This window comes from Eulemur rufifrons, chromosome 17 (assembly GCF_041146395.1).
Source record: "Eulemur rufifrons isolate Redbay chromosome 17, OSU_ERuf_1, whole genome shotgun sequence".
In the NCBI taxonomy this organism is placed as follows: Eukaryota; Metazoa; Chordata; class Mammalia; order Primates; family Lemuridae; genus Eulemur; species Eulemur rufifrons.
The window spans coordinates 6,830,991-6,852,195 of record NC_090999.1 but is presented as its reverse complement, the minus strand read 5'-3'; the positions used below and the strand labels follow the sequence as shown (position 1 = coordinate 6,852,195).

General features: G+C 41.2%; 1 protein-coding gene across 1 annotated transcript; it reads left to right on the top strand.

Annotated features, from left to right (window-relative positions):
• Nucleotides 1-59: 59 nt before the first annotated feature.
• ATPSCKMT (ATP synthase c subunit lysine N-methyltransferase) lies at nucleotides 60-19,904 on the top strand. The gene is made up of 5 exons (XM_069492422.1): nucleotides 60-110; nucleotides 7,187-7,476; nucleotides 11,241-11,378; nucleotides 12,423-12,473; nucleotides 19,313-19,904. The coding sequence occupies exons 1-5, from the start codon at nucleotides 95-97 to the stop codon at nucleotides 19,481-19,483; spliced, it is 666 nt and encodes a 221-aa protein (XP_069348523.1). The 5' UTR covers nucleotides 60-94; the 3' UTR covers nucleotides 19,484-19,904.
• Nucleotides 19,905-21,205: the final 1,301 nt, after the last annotated feature.

The window sequence follows — 21,205 nt, the reverse complement described above, 5'->3', positions numbered from 1 at the left end:
CTTCTTCCCACCCCCGGCTCCGAGAAGATGGTAGAATCCACTTCGTTTAAGGGGGCGGGGGTGGGTGGGGTGGCGGAAAGCTGGAAATCTCGCGATGGAGGGAGTAGGAGGTGAGGCCGGGCGGCATGGCGGGCTGTTTCGGGCGTGGGGAAGGACGTGGGCGTGACGTGGGGCTCGCGGCGAGCCCGTGTCGGGTGCGGGCGCGAGCGGGAGCCCCGGCTGGCGGCCTCTCTGGCTCGCAGCCTGGCGGTGGGTGCGGAGTAGCCCGGCCGCCGCTGCCTCCGCCCTGCGGTGCCCCTTCTTGGGATCGTGGACTCTGGATGCGTTTGCCAGCTGCCAGGCGCTGTTCTGAGCGCTTTAGGGCAAAGGACTCAGTCTTTAGCGCAAAGGACTCAGTCTTTAGCGCGGTCTTAAGGGATAAGGATACTGGGGTCACGCTGCTTGGTTGGAATCGCAGCTCTGCCACTTTTACTAGCTGTCTTTGTGCCTTGGTGTTTCCTTGTCTGCAAAAATGTCTGTAATAACGGTAGTATCTGCCTTACGGGGGTGAAGGATTCAGGGAGAACAGTGCCTGGCCCTTAGCAAGCTGTGTTTAAGAGTTTGTTAAATAAATCCACATTCTGCTCAGATGATCCAGTAAGTTGCCCAAGGTTATACAAGAGTAATGAGAGTTAGTAGAGACGAAGTTGCACAGCTTAGTTAGTGCTGTGAGCCCCACTCTTTCTGTTGTGCTGCCTCAGAAAGCTCTTTCTTGGCAACTACAACTAGAGAGTATCCTGTCTTCTAATTCTTTATGCTGTTCTTTCTTCAGAGATCACAAACTAATATTTTATAGGCTTAGTCTTAGTTGTGGATTTCTAGCCTCCTTTCATCCCTACTGCCGTAGAACAGGGACTTACCCAGTTGTGTTATTCCCAGCCTTTATTAGGTACTCAACAAATGTTGAAATGGATGCATGCATTACAACATTTAACCCCGACTTCAAAGTCAAGAACCGACTTTGTCATTTGATGGTTGGTGATCAAGTAACCTCTCCTAATGTTTGGCCCACTTACTCTCTAGGCTTAGAGGGACTCCAGGGACATAGAAAATTTTAGAGTCAGGTCTCATTTCACTTAAGCTTTGCTGATTGTTTCCTTGTTCAAAATGGTGAATTCTGCAATCCATTTGGCTCATTAAATTGTGAAAAATAGAAAATGTCCAGTGGCATCCTCTATGTAGTTTATTTCCTGTCAAAGCTCTGGGATGGGGGGATTTTTCCTAGTATCAATAGTAAATATATATCAAAAGGACACAAATGACATTAGACTAGTACAAGAAAGGCTTCTTAAGGGACAAAAGAATATATGTTAAGGGATATAACATATATGTTGTAATTATTAAACTAGTATGCATATGCAAGTACATAATGAACAGCTTTTAAATATTGTGACATTTAGATATAAACCTCACTTTAAACACGTGGCTGGTCACAATTCCAGATAGGACTGTTCATCCTGACCTTTGTTCTTTGGCTTGAACTTGGATAAGAAACCTGTGCACTTTTTTTGTACATCTTAGGCATTGTCTCTAGCTCCAGCTGATCCAAATATATCACTGAAAATTGTTGAGGTTTTTAACCCATTATTAGAAGTTAATAACCAGGCACAGTCTGGAGACGAAATAGAAGTTGACCACACCCTGTCCTTTACTTTTAAGGGTGGACTACTAAGTGCTCAATGAAAATGGCCAGTGGCCACTGAAGGAAGCTCTTATTTAACAGAACAGCTGGTGTCCCAAAGAGCACACCTGACAGAAATCTCTTGCCATTTATTTGTAATAAATAGTCTAGTGACTCTAAACATGTTCCATTAAAAAGATTGGTAGAAATATTCTTGATTTTAGTTTTGAATGTTCAGGGACTGTTTTTCACTGCTAAAAATGGATACTTTCTTGGGGGGCAGAGCTAACAATGTAGTCATATATTGGATTTGCATAATAACTGCTTTCAAAGCTCAAGCAATGGGCATGGATCTTGTTTTCCCCACACAAATATTTGTGAAGTTGAAAGACTTGCAGGCATAAAAACGGGAGACAGAACATTGCTGGCGTTGCTTTCTTAAAAGTACGAATATTGCAGTGCATGTAGAATAAAATGCACACTGAGCCTGGTATTCTAAGACCTGCCTTTCTGTTTCTCTCTTACTCCTCACTCAAAAAAGGCTTTCCCCACCTTCCATGCTTCGATTCCGAGGGTTGCTTCTTTTGCCTCCATCTCAAATTCTGACTCTCTGCCAGTGCCTTATCAGTCCCATCATTGGGATCAATCATCCCTCAACCTCCCCCTTATTCCCACAGGGTTTTGTTCATGTTACAGAGTTTCTCACAACCTGACCTGTGTCTGCCTCAGCTGGACCCTACCCCACAGGCTTGGGGGTTGAATTGAAGGGTACATGTCTACACTGGTGAAATAGAATTTGGGTCATCTAACTCATGTTTATTTAATAAACCCAGGGAACGAATGGGTAACAAAATGTGGTATATCTATGCAATGAAATATTATTCAGCCACGAAAAGGATTAAAATACTGATACTAGGTACAGCATGGATGAATCTTGAAGACACCGTGCTAAGTGAAAGAAGTCAGTCACAGAATACCGCGTAGTATATGATTTCACTGCAATAAGTCCAGAATAGGGGGCTCTGTAGAGACAAAAAGTAGCTTAGTGGTTGAGGGATGGAGGGTGGTTGGGGGGATGATAGCTGAAGGATAAGGGGTTTCCTCTTGAGGGGAATCTGTGAACATAACAAAACCCATTGAATTGTACATGTCAAATGGGCAAATTATGTGCATATGAATTATATCCCTGTAAAGCTGTTAAAAATTGAGCCCTTCCCCTAGAATGATGATATTGAAAATAATAATGGCAATGAACAGTTATCGGTCTCTCAGGCCTGTGCTAAGTGCTTTGTATGCTTTATTTATTTTTTCTGTGAACTTGCATAGACAAGTTTACATATGTTATTTAACTGTTCTAATAACCCTATGAGGATAGTATTATTGCTACATCTTTTTTTAAAAGTTTTGAGTTGTGGTAAAAAGAAAAAACAAACCCACCATAATTATTTCTAAATCTAACTGGTGAGAAAACCATGCCTTAATAGCAGCTTACCTCATGTTAAACAACTAGTTAAGTTCTGAGACTGCAGAACTGTGTGACTCAAATCCTCTTAAACACTGTGCTATACAATTGAAATGCCCACAGGATAATTTCATGTAAGACATGACAAATGTGCCTTGACTTTTCTTAAATAAACAGATGCCAGCCTCCTACTATAGCACATACAGGCGTACCTCGGCATCATTTTTCCAACAGCGTGTGCTCACTTGGTGTCTGTGTGACATTTTGGTAATTCTTGCAATATCTTGAACTTTTTCATTATTATTATGTCTGTTATGGTGATAAGTGATCTTTGATGTTACTATTGGCATTGTTTTGGGGCACCACAAACCGTGCCCATATAAGGTGATGAACTTGATAAACTTTGCGTGTGTTCGGACTGTTCCCCTGAACAGTTCTTCCCCTCTTTCTCTGCCTCTCCTTGGGCCTCCCTATTCCCTGAGATACAACAATACTGAAACTAGTCCAATTAATAACCTTACAGTGGCCTTGAAGTGTTCAAGTGAAAGAATCACACACCTCTCACTTTAAATCAAAAGCTGGCAAGGATTAAGCTTAGTGAGGAAGGCATGTCAAAAGCTGAGATGGGCTGAAAGCTTGCACCAAACAGTTAGCCAAGGTGTGAATGCATAGGAAAAGTTCTTGAAGGAAATTAAAAGTGCTACTGCAGTGAACACGTGAATGATAAGAAAGCAAAACAGCCTATGGAGAAAGTTTTAGTGGTCTAGATATAATATCAGACCCCTCACAACATGCCCTTAAGCCAAAGCCTAATCCAGAGTGAGGCCCTAACACTCTTCAATTCTATGTAGTCTGAGAGAAGTGAGGAAGCTGCAGAAGGAAAGTTGGAAGCTAGCAGAGGTTGGTTCATGAGGTTTAAGGAAAGATGCCATCTCTATAACATAAAAATGCAAGGTGAAGTGCAAGTGCTGATGGAGAAGCTGCAGCAAGTCATCCAGAAGATCTAGCTAAGATCATTGATGAAGGTGGCTGCACTAAACAGCAGATCTTCGGTGTAGATGAAATGGCCTTCTATTGGAAGAAGATGCCATCTAGGACTTTGATAGCTGGAGAGGAGAAGTCACTATCTGGCTTCTTACTTTGTTGTTAGGAGCCGGTGGAGCTGATGTCTTTAAGTTGAAGCCAATGCTCACTTACCATCCTGAAAATTCTAGGGTCCTTAAGAATTATGCTAAATCTACTCTGCCTGTCCTTTATAAATGGGACAACAAAGCCTGGATGAGAACACATCTGTTTATAGCATGGTTTACTGAATAGTTTAAGCCCGCTGTTGGGACCTAGTACTCAGAAAAAAAGATTTCTTTCAAAATATTCCTGCTCAGAGATAATGCACATAGTCACCCAAGAGCTCTGATAGATGTACAAGGAGATCATTACTGTTTTCATGATTGCTAACATAACGTTTACTCTGCATCCCATGATAAAGGAGTGATTTCAACTTTCAAATCTTATTATTTAAGACATACATTTCATAAGGCTATAGCTGCCATAGATAGTGATTCCTCTGAGGGATCTGGGCAAAGTAAATTGAAAACCTTCTGGAGAGGATTCACTGTTCTAGATGCCATTAAGAACGCTTGTGATTCATGGGCGGAGGTCAAAATATCAACATTAAGAGGAGTTTGGAAGAAATTGATGGATGGCTTTGAGGGATTCAAGACTTCAGCAGAGCAAGTCAACTGCGGATATGGTGGAAATAGCAAGAGAATTAGAAGTGCCAACTGAAGATGTGACTGAAATGCTGCAATCTCATGATAAAACTTGAATGGGCGAGGAGTTGCTTTTTATGGATGTGCAAATAAAGTGGTTTCTTGAGATCTATTCCTGGTGAAGATGCTGTGAACATTGTTGGAATGACAATAAAAGATTTAGACTATTATGTGAACTTAGTTGATGAAGCAATGACGGGTGGAGAGGATTGATTCCAGTTTTGAAAGAAGTTCTACTGTGGGTAAAATGCTGTGAAACAGCACTGCATACTACAGAGAAATCTTTCATGAAAAGAAGAGTCAATCGATGCAGAAAACTTCGTCTTATTTTAAGAAATTGCCAGTCATCCCAACCTTCAGTAGCCACCACCCTGATCATCCCGCAGCCATCAGCATTGAGGCAAGACCCTGCAACAGTGAAAAGATTAGGACTCACTGAAGGCTCATACGATTGTTAGAATTTTTTAGCAATAAGATATTTTTAAATTTAGGCATGTACATTGTTTTATAGACAATGCTATTGCATACTTAATAGACCAAAGTATAGTGTCAACACAACGTTTATATGCACTGGGAAAACAAAAAATGTGTGTGACTTGCTTTATTGTGATACTCACTTTATTGCGGTGGTCTGGAGCTGAACCTGCAATATGTCCAAGATAAGTTCCTCCATACAATGCCAAAATTATAACTGAAATTATTTAAGGCTTTTGGTCTCCGTCAAATACTGTCACCTTTCTAATTTTATTTTACCTTTATCGCTAGCACCAGTAGCAGACTTCCCCCCCCTCCCAGTTGGTTTTCCACTATGAAACCAGTTTTAAAACTCACTTAAAGGGGCCTCAGGAATTAAGAACAAAGCCATGCTTAGAGGAACATGCAGGTGGTTGGCCAGCTGCCCTGGGGTGTGACCCACTGCGGTGTGCCTGCCTTTGGTGTTCACGGGGGTGGCAGGCAGAATAATGGCCCCTCTTGAAGATGTCCACACTCAGATCCTTGTAACCAGTGCAGATGTGGTTAAGGGTCTTGAGATGGGGGATTATTCTGGATTATCTAGGTGGGCCCACATCACGAGACTTCCTGTAAAGAAAGGAGGCAGGAGTGTGAGGTGAGGCAACGTCCTGCCAGAGCAGAGGTTGAGAGATGTGCGGTCAAGAACCAAGGAAGCTGGAAGAGACAGGGACACCGATCCTGCCCTCGAGCTTCTAGAAGGACCGCAGCCCTGCAGCCCATTTCAGACTGACCTCGAGAACCATATGATAGTAGATGTTTTGTTATAAGCCACTAAGTTTGTGGAAATTGTGTTCAGCAGTTACAGGAAACCTTTAACTCTGTGCAGCCCTGTGCTGTGTGCTTTACCTGCATCCCCTCGTTTCACCTTCACAACAGCCCAGCGAGCCCCACTTTATAGATGAGGAAACCGAGGGTGAGCAAGGAGGAGGGATTCTGGGTCACACAGTTAAAGTGGCAGAACCGGGATCCTAATCTCTCCCAGCTCTGGAGGAGTCCTGCTCTTATCTCCTGTTGTGTGCTTGTTAATCAATTGCAAAATCAATTTCAAATCAATTTCAGAAACTTAAAAATGTTTTAAAGGATAAAGCTCAAGAGGAGGATATTTAAGGTACCATTCAGTTCTCTGTAATCAGTGATTGGAGTCTCTTTGCTTTATTCTGTACTTGTGATAGTATTGAAACGATTATTTTTTGTTTTCTTGGATCTGCTTTAAAAATCTCTTTATTATCATGCTTGTTTAAGATGTTTGGCAAAACCTGATTTTCGTCTCCTCTATTACTTTAAAATTGTACTTGTGCAGTGGGATTACAGATGCCAGACCAATTTTGATGTGGAATCCTTTTATCCTATTTGAAATAGGGAAATAATCACATATTTTAATGCTTATTTGTTTGTGAGGCTTTGTTTGTTCAGAACATAAAAATGAGGAGTTCATGGTTTAAACTTGTACTAATGGATATTGAATTACTACATTACCAGATAAGTTTGAAAGTATTGTTTCCTAAGGATGACTCCTAGACACACAAAGTCAGTATGTTGGAAAGAAAAGATTTCAGTGTTCTAATAGTATGGAATAATTTTCCCCAAGATACTGTAATTTTGTTAATGGAATTTAGAACTCATCGTGGGATCCTATACTTGTCATTTAGAGTACATTCAGCTAAATTGTCTCTCTTTAAAAAGCATGAGTTTATCTGTCCATAAGAATTATAGATAAAAAAGTACTATCTTGGATTTCAGATTTGGTGCTATGTATGTGTCTTCTGCTTGTTCTCACTCTAGGTACACCCCCAGAAATGCTTAAAGAGGAAAGTCAGCCAAGGCATGTTTTACCCGCAAGTTTTGAAACCAACAGTTTGAAGGAAAGCAACTGGGGATTCTTAATTACTGGGATTGTTGGTGGGACTCTAGTGGCTGTGTATGCAGTAGCCACGCCATTTATAACTCCAGCCCTCCGAAAAGTTTGTTTGCCTTTTGTACCTGCAACTACAAAGCAGATTGAGAATGTCGTGAAGATGTTGCGACATAGAAGAGGATCCCTGGTAGACATTGGCAGCGGCGATGGACGTATTGTGAGTTTTGCTAAAACATTTTAAGGTTTAGAGCCAGAATTGTTAAAAATTTCTGCTTTATATTTCTTACAGGGTATGCAAAGCCTTGCTAAATCTGACAGTTTGAAAAAGTGGTCATTTCATTTTGTGTTTCTTTGGACAAATGATTAAGCCATAAGTATGTGTTTGCAATTCATTTTTCTTAAATTTAATTTTTTTTTTAAAGGAGAAAGTAGCTTGTAGACATGCCTGGTAAAAAAGAACCATTACTTAGTAATTATCAAATTGTCTCTTTGGCAGGATGGGAGGAATATTAGTACCTGGCTGGGTGTGGTGGCTCACACCTGTAATCCCAGCACTTTGGGAGGCTGAGGTGGGAGTATTGCTTGAGGCTAGGAGTTCGAGACCAGCCTGAGCCACATAGCAAGACCCTGTCTTTATAAAAAATAAAATTTAGCCAGGCCTGTGGCATGTGCCTGTAGTCCTAGGTATTTGGGAGACTGAGTCAGGAGGACCGCTCAGCCCAGGAATTTGAGGTTGTATTGAACTATGATCCCACCACTGCACTCTAGCCTAGGTGACAGAGGGAGACCCTGCCTTTAAAAAAAAATAATAGGCCGGGCGCGGTGGCTCACGCCTGTAATCCTAGCTCTCTGGGAGGCCGAGGTGGGCGGATCGTTTGAGCTCAGGAGTTCGAGACCAGCCTGAGCAAGAGCGAGACCCCATCTCTACTAAAAATAGAAAGAAATTATATGGACAGCTAAAAATATATATAGAAAAAATTAGCCGGGCATGGTGGTGCATGCCTGTAGTCCCAGCTACTCGGGAGGCTGAGACAGGAGGATCGCTTGAGTCCAGGAGTTTGAGGTTGCTGTGAGCTAGGCTGACGCCACGGCACTCACTCTAGCCTGGGCAACAGAGTGAGACTCTGTCTCAAAAAAAAAAAAAAAAAATAATAATATTAATGATAACAAAAAACTTAAAAACAAATTGTCTATTAAAATTCTTGTGCTGACAGACGTGGCATAATGAGAAAAAACATATTAAATAATGGAGTTTCACTGTTTCACGTTTTTGCACCATAGATGTTTGCGTCTACATTTGTCTATAAGTGTATAAGTAATAATTCCTGTGGGGTAATATAGAATTGAAATAAGGAACAGCCAGTGATTAACCCCCACTAAGCTGAAGATCAGACTTTTAGTTACTTCATCTCACTTTGACCCCAACTGGGAACCTATAAATAAAGACACAAGGCCACTGACTGGCAAGTGGGTGTCTCAGAGCATGTTCCTCCGAGGGCAGGGGGGGCGCCATTCTTAGCCTCACCCCGATGATGAGCTGAACAGTGAGCACAGCGGTAGGAAAGGCTGGTGTTCTGGAAGCATTTAGTGTGGAGACCAGCAGGGCCTCACCACCTTCCACCGGCCCTTCCCACACACAGCCTGTGATTTTGTGATTATGACCTGGAATAAGCAGGAAGAGGTTAAAAAGTAAGTCATATTTTTTAATTCAAACTTTTTTTTTAACTTTAAAAATTGTGATAAAATACTCCACCATGATGTTTACCATCTTAACCACTGTTAGGCGTACAGTGCAGTGGCACTGAGTGCGTTCACGTTGTGCCACCATCACCACCTCGTCTCCACAACTCTTCTCACCCAGCAAAACCGAAACTCTGTACCCGTTAAACAAAACCTCCCATTCCCCTCCGCCCCCCAGCCTCTGGCAACCACTAGTGTTTGATTTTAAGAAATAGGGAGACATGTGTTAATCAGGAGGAAATTTTAAAATCCATATTCGATGCTGTACGTATTTTAATGGTACCTCTGTGGTTTCTATGAGAATGGTTTCCTTGCGGTACTGTAGTAACTTGAGAGATTGCCTTAGGTGGGACAGCTCTGTCAACGGATGCTCCTTTGAAGGACGGGGCAAGAGAGACTGCTAGAGAGACCCGGGACTGCCCCACCATCCCTCCTACTGTACGGAGGCTGGTGGGATTCCACAGTTAACTTTATTCTGATGCATTTTATTTTATTTTTGGCTATTTTCAATTTTAAACATTAAGGAAATATGTAAATAATTGCAGATTTTCATTGACAGATTACTTTTATTGCATATGTATATTACCGTCCACAAAACCGTTCTTCTAGGCATATTCATTTCAACTGCTCCTGTGCTAGCCCACTGATTGAGAGATGAAGCAGATTTTTGGCAATTTTTGTTAGACCTACCCAGGGTTGCCTAATCCAGAATTAACTATGGAGTTGTCGAAAGCAAACCTAAATATCTATTCTGATACTCAGGGTGAAATCTTTAACAAAAACAAGAAAACTGAGTTTAAATGGCTTGGCCATTACCTTGTCCACAAAGCTAGGTAACTTTAGAGATACATTAAAAATTTTTTTTTTCTTATTTCAAAATATCAACAAATGTTTCTGTTACATGGCTACTTGTATAACACTTAAGTCAGAGCTCTTAGTGTGCCCATCACCTCTCATTGTACCTGATAGGTAAGTTTTTACCTTCACCCCCTCCCACTCTCCTTCCTTTTTGATTTCCAATGACCTTAACATCTCTTTGTGCCTGTGTATGCCCATTGTGTATCTCCCAATCATTCGACAGTACATGTGGTATTTGTTTTTCCATTGCTGAGATACTTCGCTTAGGATAATGGTCTCCAATTCCATCCAAGTTGCTGCAAAGACATTATTTCATTCCCTTTTATGGCTAAGCAGTACTCCATGGTATACATATACCACATCTTCTTAATCTACTCATGAGTTGATGTGCACTTAGGTTGATTGCATATCTTTGTAATTGTGAATTGTGCTGTGATAAACATTCAAGTATAGGTATCTTTTGATAAAATGACTTCTTTGCCTTTGGGTAGATACCCACTGGTGGGATTACTGGGTCCAATGGTGCATCTACATTTATTTCTTTGAGGAATTTCCATACTGTTTTCCATAGAGGTTGTACTAATTTTTAGTCCCACGAACAGTGTGTAAGCATTCCTTTCTCTCTTGTATCCACACCAGCATGTATTGTTTTTTCACTTTTTAATAATGACCATTCTGATAGGGGTAAGGGTATCTCATTGTAGTTTTAATTTGTATTTTCCTGATAATTAGTGATGTTGAGCATTTTTTCATATTTTTTTGGCCATTTGTCTATCTTCTTTTGAAAAACTTCTATTCATATCTTTTGCCCACTTTTTAATGGGATTTTTTTTCTTGCTAAATTTGTTTGAGTTCTTTGTAGATTCTGAATATTGGCCGTTTATCAGATGTATAGTTTGCGAATATTTTCTCCCATTTTTTAGGTTGTTTATTTATTCTGTTGATTCTTTCCTTTGCTGTGCAGAGGCTTTTTAATTTAATTAAGTCTCATTCATTTATTCTTGTTGTTGCTGTATTTGCTTTTGGTGTCTTAGTCATAAATTCTTTGCCTAGGCCGATACCAAGAGGAGTTTTTCCTATGTAAACTGACTTTTGGTCAGCTCATGAGGCACCCACTTATCGAGCTTTTTCACCTTTCCAATTTGCTTCAAATGCCAAACAACTATAGAACAGTCGATGTTGAGTTCTTCAGCAACTTCTTGTGTAGTTGTAAGAGGATCAGCTTCAATGATTGCTCCCAATTGGTCATTGTCAACTTCCAAGGAGGTACTTTTTGATTGAATGTTTTAGGATTATAAACTATTATTAGGAAATATTCATATCATTTGACCATATAACTTGATTTTTTTCTTATTTTGAATAAATCCTGGCCTCTCTCCGTAGGTAATAGCAGCTGCAAAGGAAGGATTCACAGCTGTTGGTTATGAATTAAATCCGTGGCTAGTTTGGTACTCCAGATACCGTGCTTGGCGAGAAGGTGTGCATGGCTCTGCCAAGTTTTATATTTCGGATTTGTGGAAGGTATGTAGAGCAAAGAATAGTGTAGAGAAATCCAATGAAAAATGTTATTGTTCATAATTAGTATGACTGAAAGCTGAAAAATGTATTGAAAAATAATTAAAATTCAAGTGAATATTTTGGCATAATGAAACGTGTACACATTTTAAATGGATAGATTTTACAGATAGACTACTTTAGAAGCTTAAGGTTTTCTATATGATAGATCATGTGGATTCCGAGACTTTAGTTTCTGTATTAAAGTGTACTCATTTCTCTTTATTACAAAATAATGAGATTTTCCATCTGTTTTGGAAATCTTATAAATTATTCTTGATAAATATTAGACCTTTCCATGTTTCTGTGTGTGTGTATGGGTGTTTGTATATTTAGAGACACAGAGGTGGGCGATAGAGAAAAGAATCCACCAATCATGTTGTGCTATTTCTTGTCCTCATAAAGCACGAGATACTTCCAAACTTATTTGTACTCTAAAAAAATGCCCTGTAATTTTGCTTTAGGAATGACCCATAAAATGCTTTTTCTTAAATAAGAATTTTCCATTGTAATGTTGTCATCAGTTACTTGTAAAAATTCACTTGCATTTTGCTTGCATTGTTTTTCATACCATATAAACATAAATGCTCCCTCTATAGAGTAAATAAGACTTTTATTGGCCAATAAGAATTTTGACTGGCGAAGCACTTTTCCCCCCAGTTTTTCAACTAAAGCCCATTTTATTGCGTTCTCACACAGTATTTTAGAGAAGAGGAGGGGACTAGAATTTTAAGGATGGTTCAACATAAGAAAACAGCTGGTTCCGAAGCCCGTGAGTTTGTGTCGAAGCTGGTTTGGTATAGAGTGGAGCAGAGTGGGAACGAGTGGGCCGGGTGCTGCCGGCTCGAGCCCCAGTTGGTCACCAAGGCATCACTGGCCTTTCTGACACTTGGCTTTGCCAAACCCACCAATTGGCAAGCTGGCAAATGGCTGACATTTCTATGAAACAAGTTAAGTTTCATGTATGGCTTTTTATGATTAATCCACCGATTGTCTCCTCATCTCATTTAGGTTACTTTCTCGCAGTACTCGAACGTCGTTATTTTTGGTGTGCCTCAGATGGTGAGTACGCACTTCTCCTGTTCTCTGTTTGGGGTCAGGTGCTGTCAAAGCCTTTGCAGCTCCAACGCGCCACCGCTTACCCGTGTGCAAAGTGATGGCCTCCCAGAGATTTTAGGGAGCACCGGGTTTCAGTCCACTGGTTCAATAAAATATTTCAGAGCCTTAAAAGTTTAATCATAAAAGATTCAGCTATGTTTTTAAACTTTGGCTTCAGATAAAATTCCCAATGATCTACCTAAGCCTTAAAAATTCCAGTTTGGAAGCTGCTTTATGAGGTCCCAGTGTCGAATGCAGTTTGCAGTTTAGGGCCGATTACTCACCTCCAGCTGAAATCGCTTGGGAAGGTTAATGGGATGTTCCCTTGGAATTGATCCTTCCTCCGATCTTGCAGGAAGATAATTTTCAGGGTGGATGAGCATTGATGAGTTTCAATTTACCTCAGTTTACTGATTTTCCAAGGAACGGAGTATTGAACTTTGATTATGTACTTTCAAGAGTGAAAATACCCCAGCATTGTGCTGAAAATGGTCCTCTTTAGCCTGTGGAAAGATGGTCATGGTGGGACGCTTTTACTGTCATTGCTGGTTTACAGACCATGGAAAGAAATCCCTTTTCACTTTTCAGAGTCTATAATTGTAACCATAATAATCTTGGCAGAATTGGATGTTGGCTGAAATGCCACTTTATAACTGATACAGTTTTTAATTTAAAAAAAGCAAGTTTACTTTTTTGTTTTCTTATTTATACCTTAATTTTTATATAAGATGTTTCAGTGCTTGAGAAACTATTAAAGCCTTCAGTGTAATGTCATATTTTTTAACTTTTAAAGACAATTTAGAAACACTGCTGTTAAATATTCTTGAAAGTAACAGTATTCTGTGTGTTTGAAATTCTCATTAGGTCCAAAATTAAAACCACACTCGGGTGTCTACAGTTTTGTTGGAGAAGTGAGGTGAGGTAGAAGGGCACAGCCCTTGGTCATCAAAGAAAAACCCACTTGGGATCATAGAATTGATGTGGAATTTTGGTGGTAATTTACTACTTATTATGATATTTGAGCTTTCTTCCTAAAATGGAAGTTACCTTTTTGGAGACAAGTAACTTTAATTTGAATCCATGCTTTATAAAATGAGGAAGTTAGTGTTTACTGGGAATTCCATGCTGTCTGGAGAGGCAGGATGAGGAAGCGAGCGGTGGATCTTGAGACCGTGGCTGCCTGGTCCCAGCAGGGGGCAGCAGTGGCCTTTGGTAGTCATCATCACCACATGACGTGGAGTCCTGGTGCTTCTTGTCACGTTTGAGGCAGAGTCAGTTTTTGGAGCTCTTTGCTTGGGGGAAATAGAGTCTTACTATTTTGACGAATGCTTTTGCAATTATTGCCCATTCTTCTGCACATAGAGAAATCTTAAATAAGGGACTTGTAGCATATCACTATTCCCAAGGAAGAAGGGGAGCAGCTGAAGTGCACGGAGCTTCCACATTCCCTGTGTTATGGAGATGCAGCCAGCTTGCAGTTTTCCATGCTGGCAGATCGATCGGGGTGCAGAGGGCCAGATGGTCTGGGAGGCTGAATTTCGTGTGTGGAGGGCCCCCACTTTCAACCTCCATCAAGCTTTGCCTAAGTGGAGACAGTGAGGGAGAGGGAGAGAGTACTATACCAATGACTATGCCATTCGTGGCTAGGTGGCTCGATAAAGCCAGCGTGCCATGCAGCGTTTCCCGTGGCAGCTACTGCACAGGTAGATACTTAGAGAGCCAGGAGGAACGTTGGAGGAGTTCAGAGGTAGCAGTCCCTGGGGTCGTAAATCCTCACCCCTGCTTCTAATACCAGACAGATTATCCCTAATAGCTGTGTGCAGTTGTAGCTCAAAATCAGCAGCGTCCTAGCAGTTCAACACAAGCACACATCTAATGTAAAAGGTTGAAGAATCCCATTTGGATCTGACAAGTCCAGCACTAGGATTGTAAAGATCCACATTTAACACCAGCTTATTACACCAAGAGCGTCTTTTCAAAATGCAGGACAGATCAATTGTGTCCTTGTTTACCCTTATATGACTTGTTGCCACTTAAAAGGATGAGGCCCAATCCCTCAGTGTGCCCTCGAGGCTGGCGTGGAGTGGTCCCCACTCACCTCCAGCCTCACCTGGGCCACACCTCCCAGCTCTCTGTGCCAGCCCTCTGTCCTTCTCTCAAGCCCTGGAATTTGCTGGGCTTCTCTTCCCAAAGCCTGGGGCTGTGTCCTGCCCCCCTGACTTTGGTCCTCCCGCTCTGGGCCTAGTGAGTGACACCTACTGACCTCAGTGGTCTTTTCCTCTGCAGAGCTGTCCTTCTTGGCCCAAGGGGGCAAGCGCCAGTGTCCCCCAGTTTTCACTCCTGTGGCACAGTTTGCAATTCCGTGGATGTTACTGTACATTTCTTGTCTGGTGGCCGTGCACACTGCACGGTAAGCGCAAGGTTGGGGACCAGGCCTGTCTTCTCTGCAAGACTCCAGCAGGGTGACACTGGCACACAGTGACCACCCAGTAAACGGTTGTTGAATGAATGCATGTGGTACAAACATACCCATTACTTACACTTTTCCTAAAAGGCTATTAACTTTTTTTAATAATTTCAAAATATTACAGGGGTACAAATGTTTTTGTTACATGGATACCTTGTATAATGCTCAAGTCGGGGCTTTTTGTGTGCCCATTGCCCGAGTAGTGTTCATTGTCCCTGACGGCTGGATTTTTACCCCTCCCCACTTCTTGGTTTCCTGTGACCCTTGTGTCTCCTTGTGCCCATGTGTGAGAAGGCTCTTAACTTTCATAACTTCAAAGAATGACTAATTTTACTTTCGCATTCTGTTACTCATTGAAGAATGAAAATATCATCCTTACTTTCTGATAAAGAAAAATGATTCATGACCGAATCATTTATCCTTCCTTTCTTCATTCCTTCATTCATTAAGCCTGGCTACTCTGGCCAGGCCCTGCTCTAAGCACTCGGAATACTTTATTGAATAAAACAGAATATTCCCCCCCCCGCCCCCAGAGGTGCTCATATGCTGGTGGGGAGAGCAGATGTTACTTGAGACACCTGTAGACAATATGGTGTCCAACAGAGGGGTGGGGCTATGGAGCAATGAAAGCAAGGGAGCGACAGGGCAGGGACAGTATCCCTGCACAGGTGATGTTTGGGGGCAAGGGAAGGTGTGCTTGCTGGGATGAGAGCAGCAGGCAGGGCTGTGGCGTGAGCGAGGGGAGGTCAGAGGAGATAGAGGGCTGGGGCGGGAAGGACGCTGGCCCTTGGATGGGCGGGAGCCTGGGGTGAGCAGAGAGGACTGCGGGGATCCGTTGGGGTTGAGAAGGAGCACAGGCTGCCTCGTGGAGACTAGACTGAAGGCAAACATGGGCCGAAGCTGGGAGACGGGCTGTGAGCTCTTGCAGGTGTCCAGGCAATGCAGTGGCTGGTGAGAAGGGTCAAATGCTGGATGCATTGTGGAGACAGACTGAACAGGATCCGTGGGCAGATCCAGCGTGGGGAAGAGAGACAAAGAGGGATGATGGGAGACCTCAGGGTGTTTGGCCCAAGCTCCCGAAGTTTGGCATTGCTGTGAACTGCGCTGGGGAGGGTGCAGGCAGAGCCCGGTGGGGAAGTTCAGCGTGGGCACAGGGACTTTGGGTGTTCATGGACCTGTCAAGCTGGCAATCGTGGGTAAGGAGGAGTCTGGGGGTCGGGAGGAGAGGGGGGTGACTGGAGATGTAGGTTTGTAGGCATCTGCCCACAGGTGGCTGTGATCCCCTGTGGGGAGCACAGGATTGGAGCCGTCCAAGGCCTGGGCCCTGGACTCTGACATTTGGGGTCTGGGAAATGAGGGGCAACCAGGACGAACACCGAGAGGAGCCTGGGGGGGGTTGCTGGGGGTGAGTCACCCAGATAGCCAAGTGAAGCAAGTGTTCAGGGGGGTCTAGTGGGTGAGGCTGCTGCGGGCTCAGCTGAGTCCTCTTCTACCTTTGAGCTGGTTTCTACTTACGTTTAAAGTTTTGAAGTTATAATTAGAATATGGTGAGTTCATGTTACTTTTAAGCCTATAATTGTATGAATAATTTTGAATTCCATTAGACAGACAGGACATGTCACTGCTTCTCTTTGTGTATGATATCAAGGACCAGATTCGTTGCATATTTATGTGTAATTTAGTCAGTTAATTTCTTATGATTGAAATAGCTCCTTTCATTTCTAGGTTTATCTTGACTTAGCATATGACAATCATTTGGAAATAAAAGAAACTGTAAAAGAGAAAAGAATAGTAGTAATATGAATAAGTTTACAATTATCCTTTTTATGAACAAAATTACCATAAGAAATCTCTGATATTTTGGAAAATGCATATTGTCTCTTTCTTTGCTTATTTAATTTTTCCCTCAAGGAACAAAACTTTTATTTTTTTTAAATCCTTTACTGGCTGTTAAAAGAATAGAAATCTTCCATCCGTAATGAAATTTATCTTTGTTATCTTGGTATTGATTCTAATGAAGAATTAGAATTTTGGCTCACTCTAGCCACAGGTCGTGTTGAGTTTTTCTAAGCACTTTTATAAGATATAGGTCAGGAAGAAAACCTTCATAGAAGCACTATTGATTTGTTCATCTTGCTTTAATTGGTTACTTTTAAAGAGAGTAGTTTTTGCTTAGATCTTGGTTTCTAAATATCATTTCTCAGTAAGCAGAACCCGGAATCTTTGAGAAATGGCTGATCCAGGGCTGGGGAAGGGAAGATACAAAAGCCTGGAACGTTTTGTGCGGCCAGAATATAAGGAAGTGTTCAAAATATTTGATGGGAGTGTGTCTAAAGGACAGAGAAGCCAGCTGCAAGAAGCTTCTGGTGGCCAAATTAGGACAATTTGAGAATTAGAATAGATGACAACAGTAATAGATTATAAACCATTGGATGAAATAAGAATCTAGGTTTTCATACTTAATAATAGGTAGATAGATAGCTAGAGGGAGAGAGAAGGGAAAGCTTGTCCTTACGGTGGAATGCCAACCTTACATCCAGAAGAAATGACAGGATTAGCAAATTGCCAACCATCATAGGAAAAATTGACTGTGGCCAGAATCATCAACGAGGGCTACTTCTAGTGCGGGGACTATCTTATGAATAACAGGATATTTCTATCATCTCAAAGTATCTGCCCACAAACTACTGATTATAAAAGGAGAACTAGTAACTACACTGTGGAGCTACCAGATTCTATCTTTGCTGAGTAGTTAATGTCACCATCAAGAGCAAAAGGACCTCCTGGGCCTCTGTGGAGCCTGGTAAATTCACAGCCTTGCAGATGGGGTGTTGCCAAAGACACACACTGAACCAGTGAGAAAGAACGTCAGAGCAGCCAAGCTGAGGGCCACTTGGTCCCTTAACCGAAGAGTGTTATTGTCACGAAAGACAAAGGCAGATTGAGGAACTGTTCTGTATCAAAGGAGAACAAAGAGATGTTACAGCTAAATGTAAAAGCGATCCGGACTGGATCCTGCCCTGGGAAAATGTTACACAGGACATTATTGGGACAACGACAAAGTTAGAGTTTTATTATTGGAATACAATGTTAAATTTTCTGAATACGATATATGTGCTGGGATCATGTTAGATAGTGTTTTTTTTCCTTAGAAAAAACACACTGAAGTATTAAGGGGTGAAGGAGCATATTGTATGCAACCTCTCCTCAAATGGTTTAAAAAAAATGTTCCTAGAGAAAGGAAGTGAGCAAATGTGACAAAATGATGAAAATTGGTGAACCTGGTACAGGCATACAGGAAGGAGTTCATTGTTCTGTTCTTGTAGTTCTATAAGTTTGAAATTACCTCAAAATAACAAGTTAAAAGAAGAAAGTGGAAAAAAATATTTTTAGGATGTGAAGGTGGTAAATAATTTTAGGACCTGCAGATAAATTTTTAAGCAGGTATTAATTTGTTGATGTGATTAAAATGTCAATACTTTTAGCAAACGATAAAAACTCTTTCTCTATTGGTAGATTGCTAATAAAATGATATTAATACAGAAGTGATATAAATTAGGTTGACTATCAAGAAATTCATTATCAGGGGCTGGGCATGGTGGCTCACGTCTGTAATCCAAGCACTTTGGGTGGCCAAGGCAGGAGGATTGCTTGAGGCCAGGAGTTCAAGACCAGCCTGGGCAGTATAGCGAGAACTCCGTCTCTACAAAAATAAAAACAAGTTCATTATCAGTATATTTATGGATACATTTTTAAAAAATTATGAAATATTTCATTGTATTTCAAGTTGATAGAATGTGTATATTTTTTCATGGCCTAATTATACCATATTTCATTGACTCTAGATGATGTTGATTTTAAGATTCACCATTGCCATTAAGAAAGAAAAAAATATTGCCAATTATAATTCTAAGACAATGTCAATTGTATAATGTATCTGATTTCAGGGATGTGAAAGATGTGGAAAAATATGTCTGAAATATATGAGACTGGGTATATTGAAATGTTTCAGTAGGTAAATAATTTAAAGCTGTTTCTTATTTTAATGACTGGCACATCACGATTTTAGTCAGAAAACTGAAAATCTATGATGCACATCTGCTAAAAACGGCACATTTTATAATTGATACTGGAAGATGTTCTTATGACTGTGGTTAATGTGTCTTCTGCATTTGAATGGCTTGTTTGATAATGTATTTGTGCCCCGAAGTGATCTTTTTAACAAGTAGTAATTTTTATGCTGATATTTTCAGGGACTCTTAAGCACAGAAGGACTTTTTAGAATCATTTCCTTTGAATCACTGCTCACTGAAATAATGGCTGTTACTCCCCACAGATGCTGCAGTTGCAGAAGAAGCTTGAACTTGAACTTGAGGATGATGCGCGTGTCATTGCCTGCCGTTTCCCTTTCCCGCACTGGACCCCAGACCACGTCACCGGGGAGGGGATAGACACTGTGTGGGCATATGATGCGAGGACTTTTAGAGGAGGTGCAAAGAGGCCCTGAAGATCAACACACTTCCAGCTGATCATTCATTTACTGAGAGTGGGATCTTCTCTGGTTTTGTGGAGACTCAGGGCAGCTGTGTCTCTAGCAAAAGAGCATATTTTTCTTTGGTATAGAATGAGAAATTGTTGTTCCTTCCCTTAACTTTAGGAGAAAACAAACAAGTTAAGAAAAACAGATAGATTTAAAATTCACTTTTAATGGTTTATTCTAAAAAACATGCTCACTGCCCTTTCATGCATTTGGTTGCGTGAAAATATGAAGGCCTGATGTCATGTTCATGGACAGGAAAGACGTTTATAGCTCCCACATTATAAACAGTATGGTTTAATGCCACAGATGAGGAGGAGTGATTTTTAAAGAGAGTAATGTATCCATATTAACAAATGCTTGCGGTTTCCTATAGATTTATTCATATGTAAGTTTTCTCTCTTTCTTTTTTGTACTTGATGGCAAAATTACTTTTTTGAAGGATTCAGAGAGAGATTTATATTTTATAACATTTGTTAGGAATAATTTGTTCCAAGGCTAGATTACTGTATTTTATTGAATCTAAGATGTGTGTATATATATATGTGTGTGTGTGTGTAAATGTGTGTATATATTTATATACATTTTAACATTTTCTGAAATTGTGACATATCTTCCAATGGAAGGTGTTCGATAGCTTTAATTGGCAGTGTTGTACATCATGTAGGTGTGCATCAACTACAATTGATGGCATCTTAGATTTAATGAAATGTGATATTCAGAGAAGATACATAATAGTGGGGAGATGGTAATGATTAATAGCAAAATAAGTGATCATGAGCTTTGGCTAGGCTGACCTGGGTTCCAGTCCCTGTTTGTCATCAGCAGGAAGCCGTGGCCCTGTGACTGACCGTCTGTGAGCCTGGGCTTCCTGAGTATCCCTGCCGATGGGGTAGTGATAACTGAGCAGGGGCCTGGAGACCAGGCTGTTAAACCCACGGCACGTGGTCTTTGGTCTGTAAATGGTGTTTGTTATCTCAGGAACTAAGGAAAAGATTATTCATGGAAGTTGCAGGTTATTTCTGCTAGTCACTATTTTATGAGAGCAGCCATTGTTTAATATTTCTCATTTATGAGAAGAGACTGGACTGATTTAAATAAATGACAAATTAAGGAAAACCTTTGAATGTGAGTAGACATGTTTCATATATCTGAAAAAAGAATATTGAATGGTGGCTTGAATAATCCCTGCTTATCATGGAGAGAAATGGAACTCCCAGTCACACACCTGTAACCTCAATACCCAACTGTCTCAATGGGGAGTTAATAAAGTAAGGTGGTCACATCTTTAAACTTATAAAAATACGATCAATTTGATAATTTTTATTTAAATGAGAACCATCTGGGGATATGTTCATTCATTCATTCATTCATTCAACAAATGTGTCTTGAGTATCTGCTGTGTGATTCCACGGTGAACAGACTTGCAAGGCCCCCAGCCTCCTGGAACTCATATTCTGGAAGGCGGAGACAAACAAGTCAGCCAGTCTTAGTGTTCGTGACCTTCTCTGAGAGAAATGGACAGTGTGGTGGCACGGAGGGCAGCTGTGTGTGTTTGGGAGCGGGGCTGGGATGTTGCAGACATCTCCAGGCTTTGGTGGCTGCCACCTGTTTCTGTCCCACCAGCCTCTGATCTCCTTATGAAGCACGAGTTCTCTCCCGTGGTGTGTAGTTTTGGTGGGAGGGCAGTTC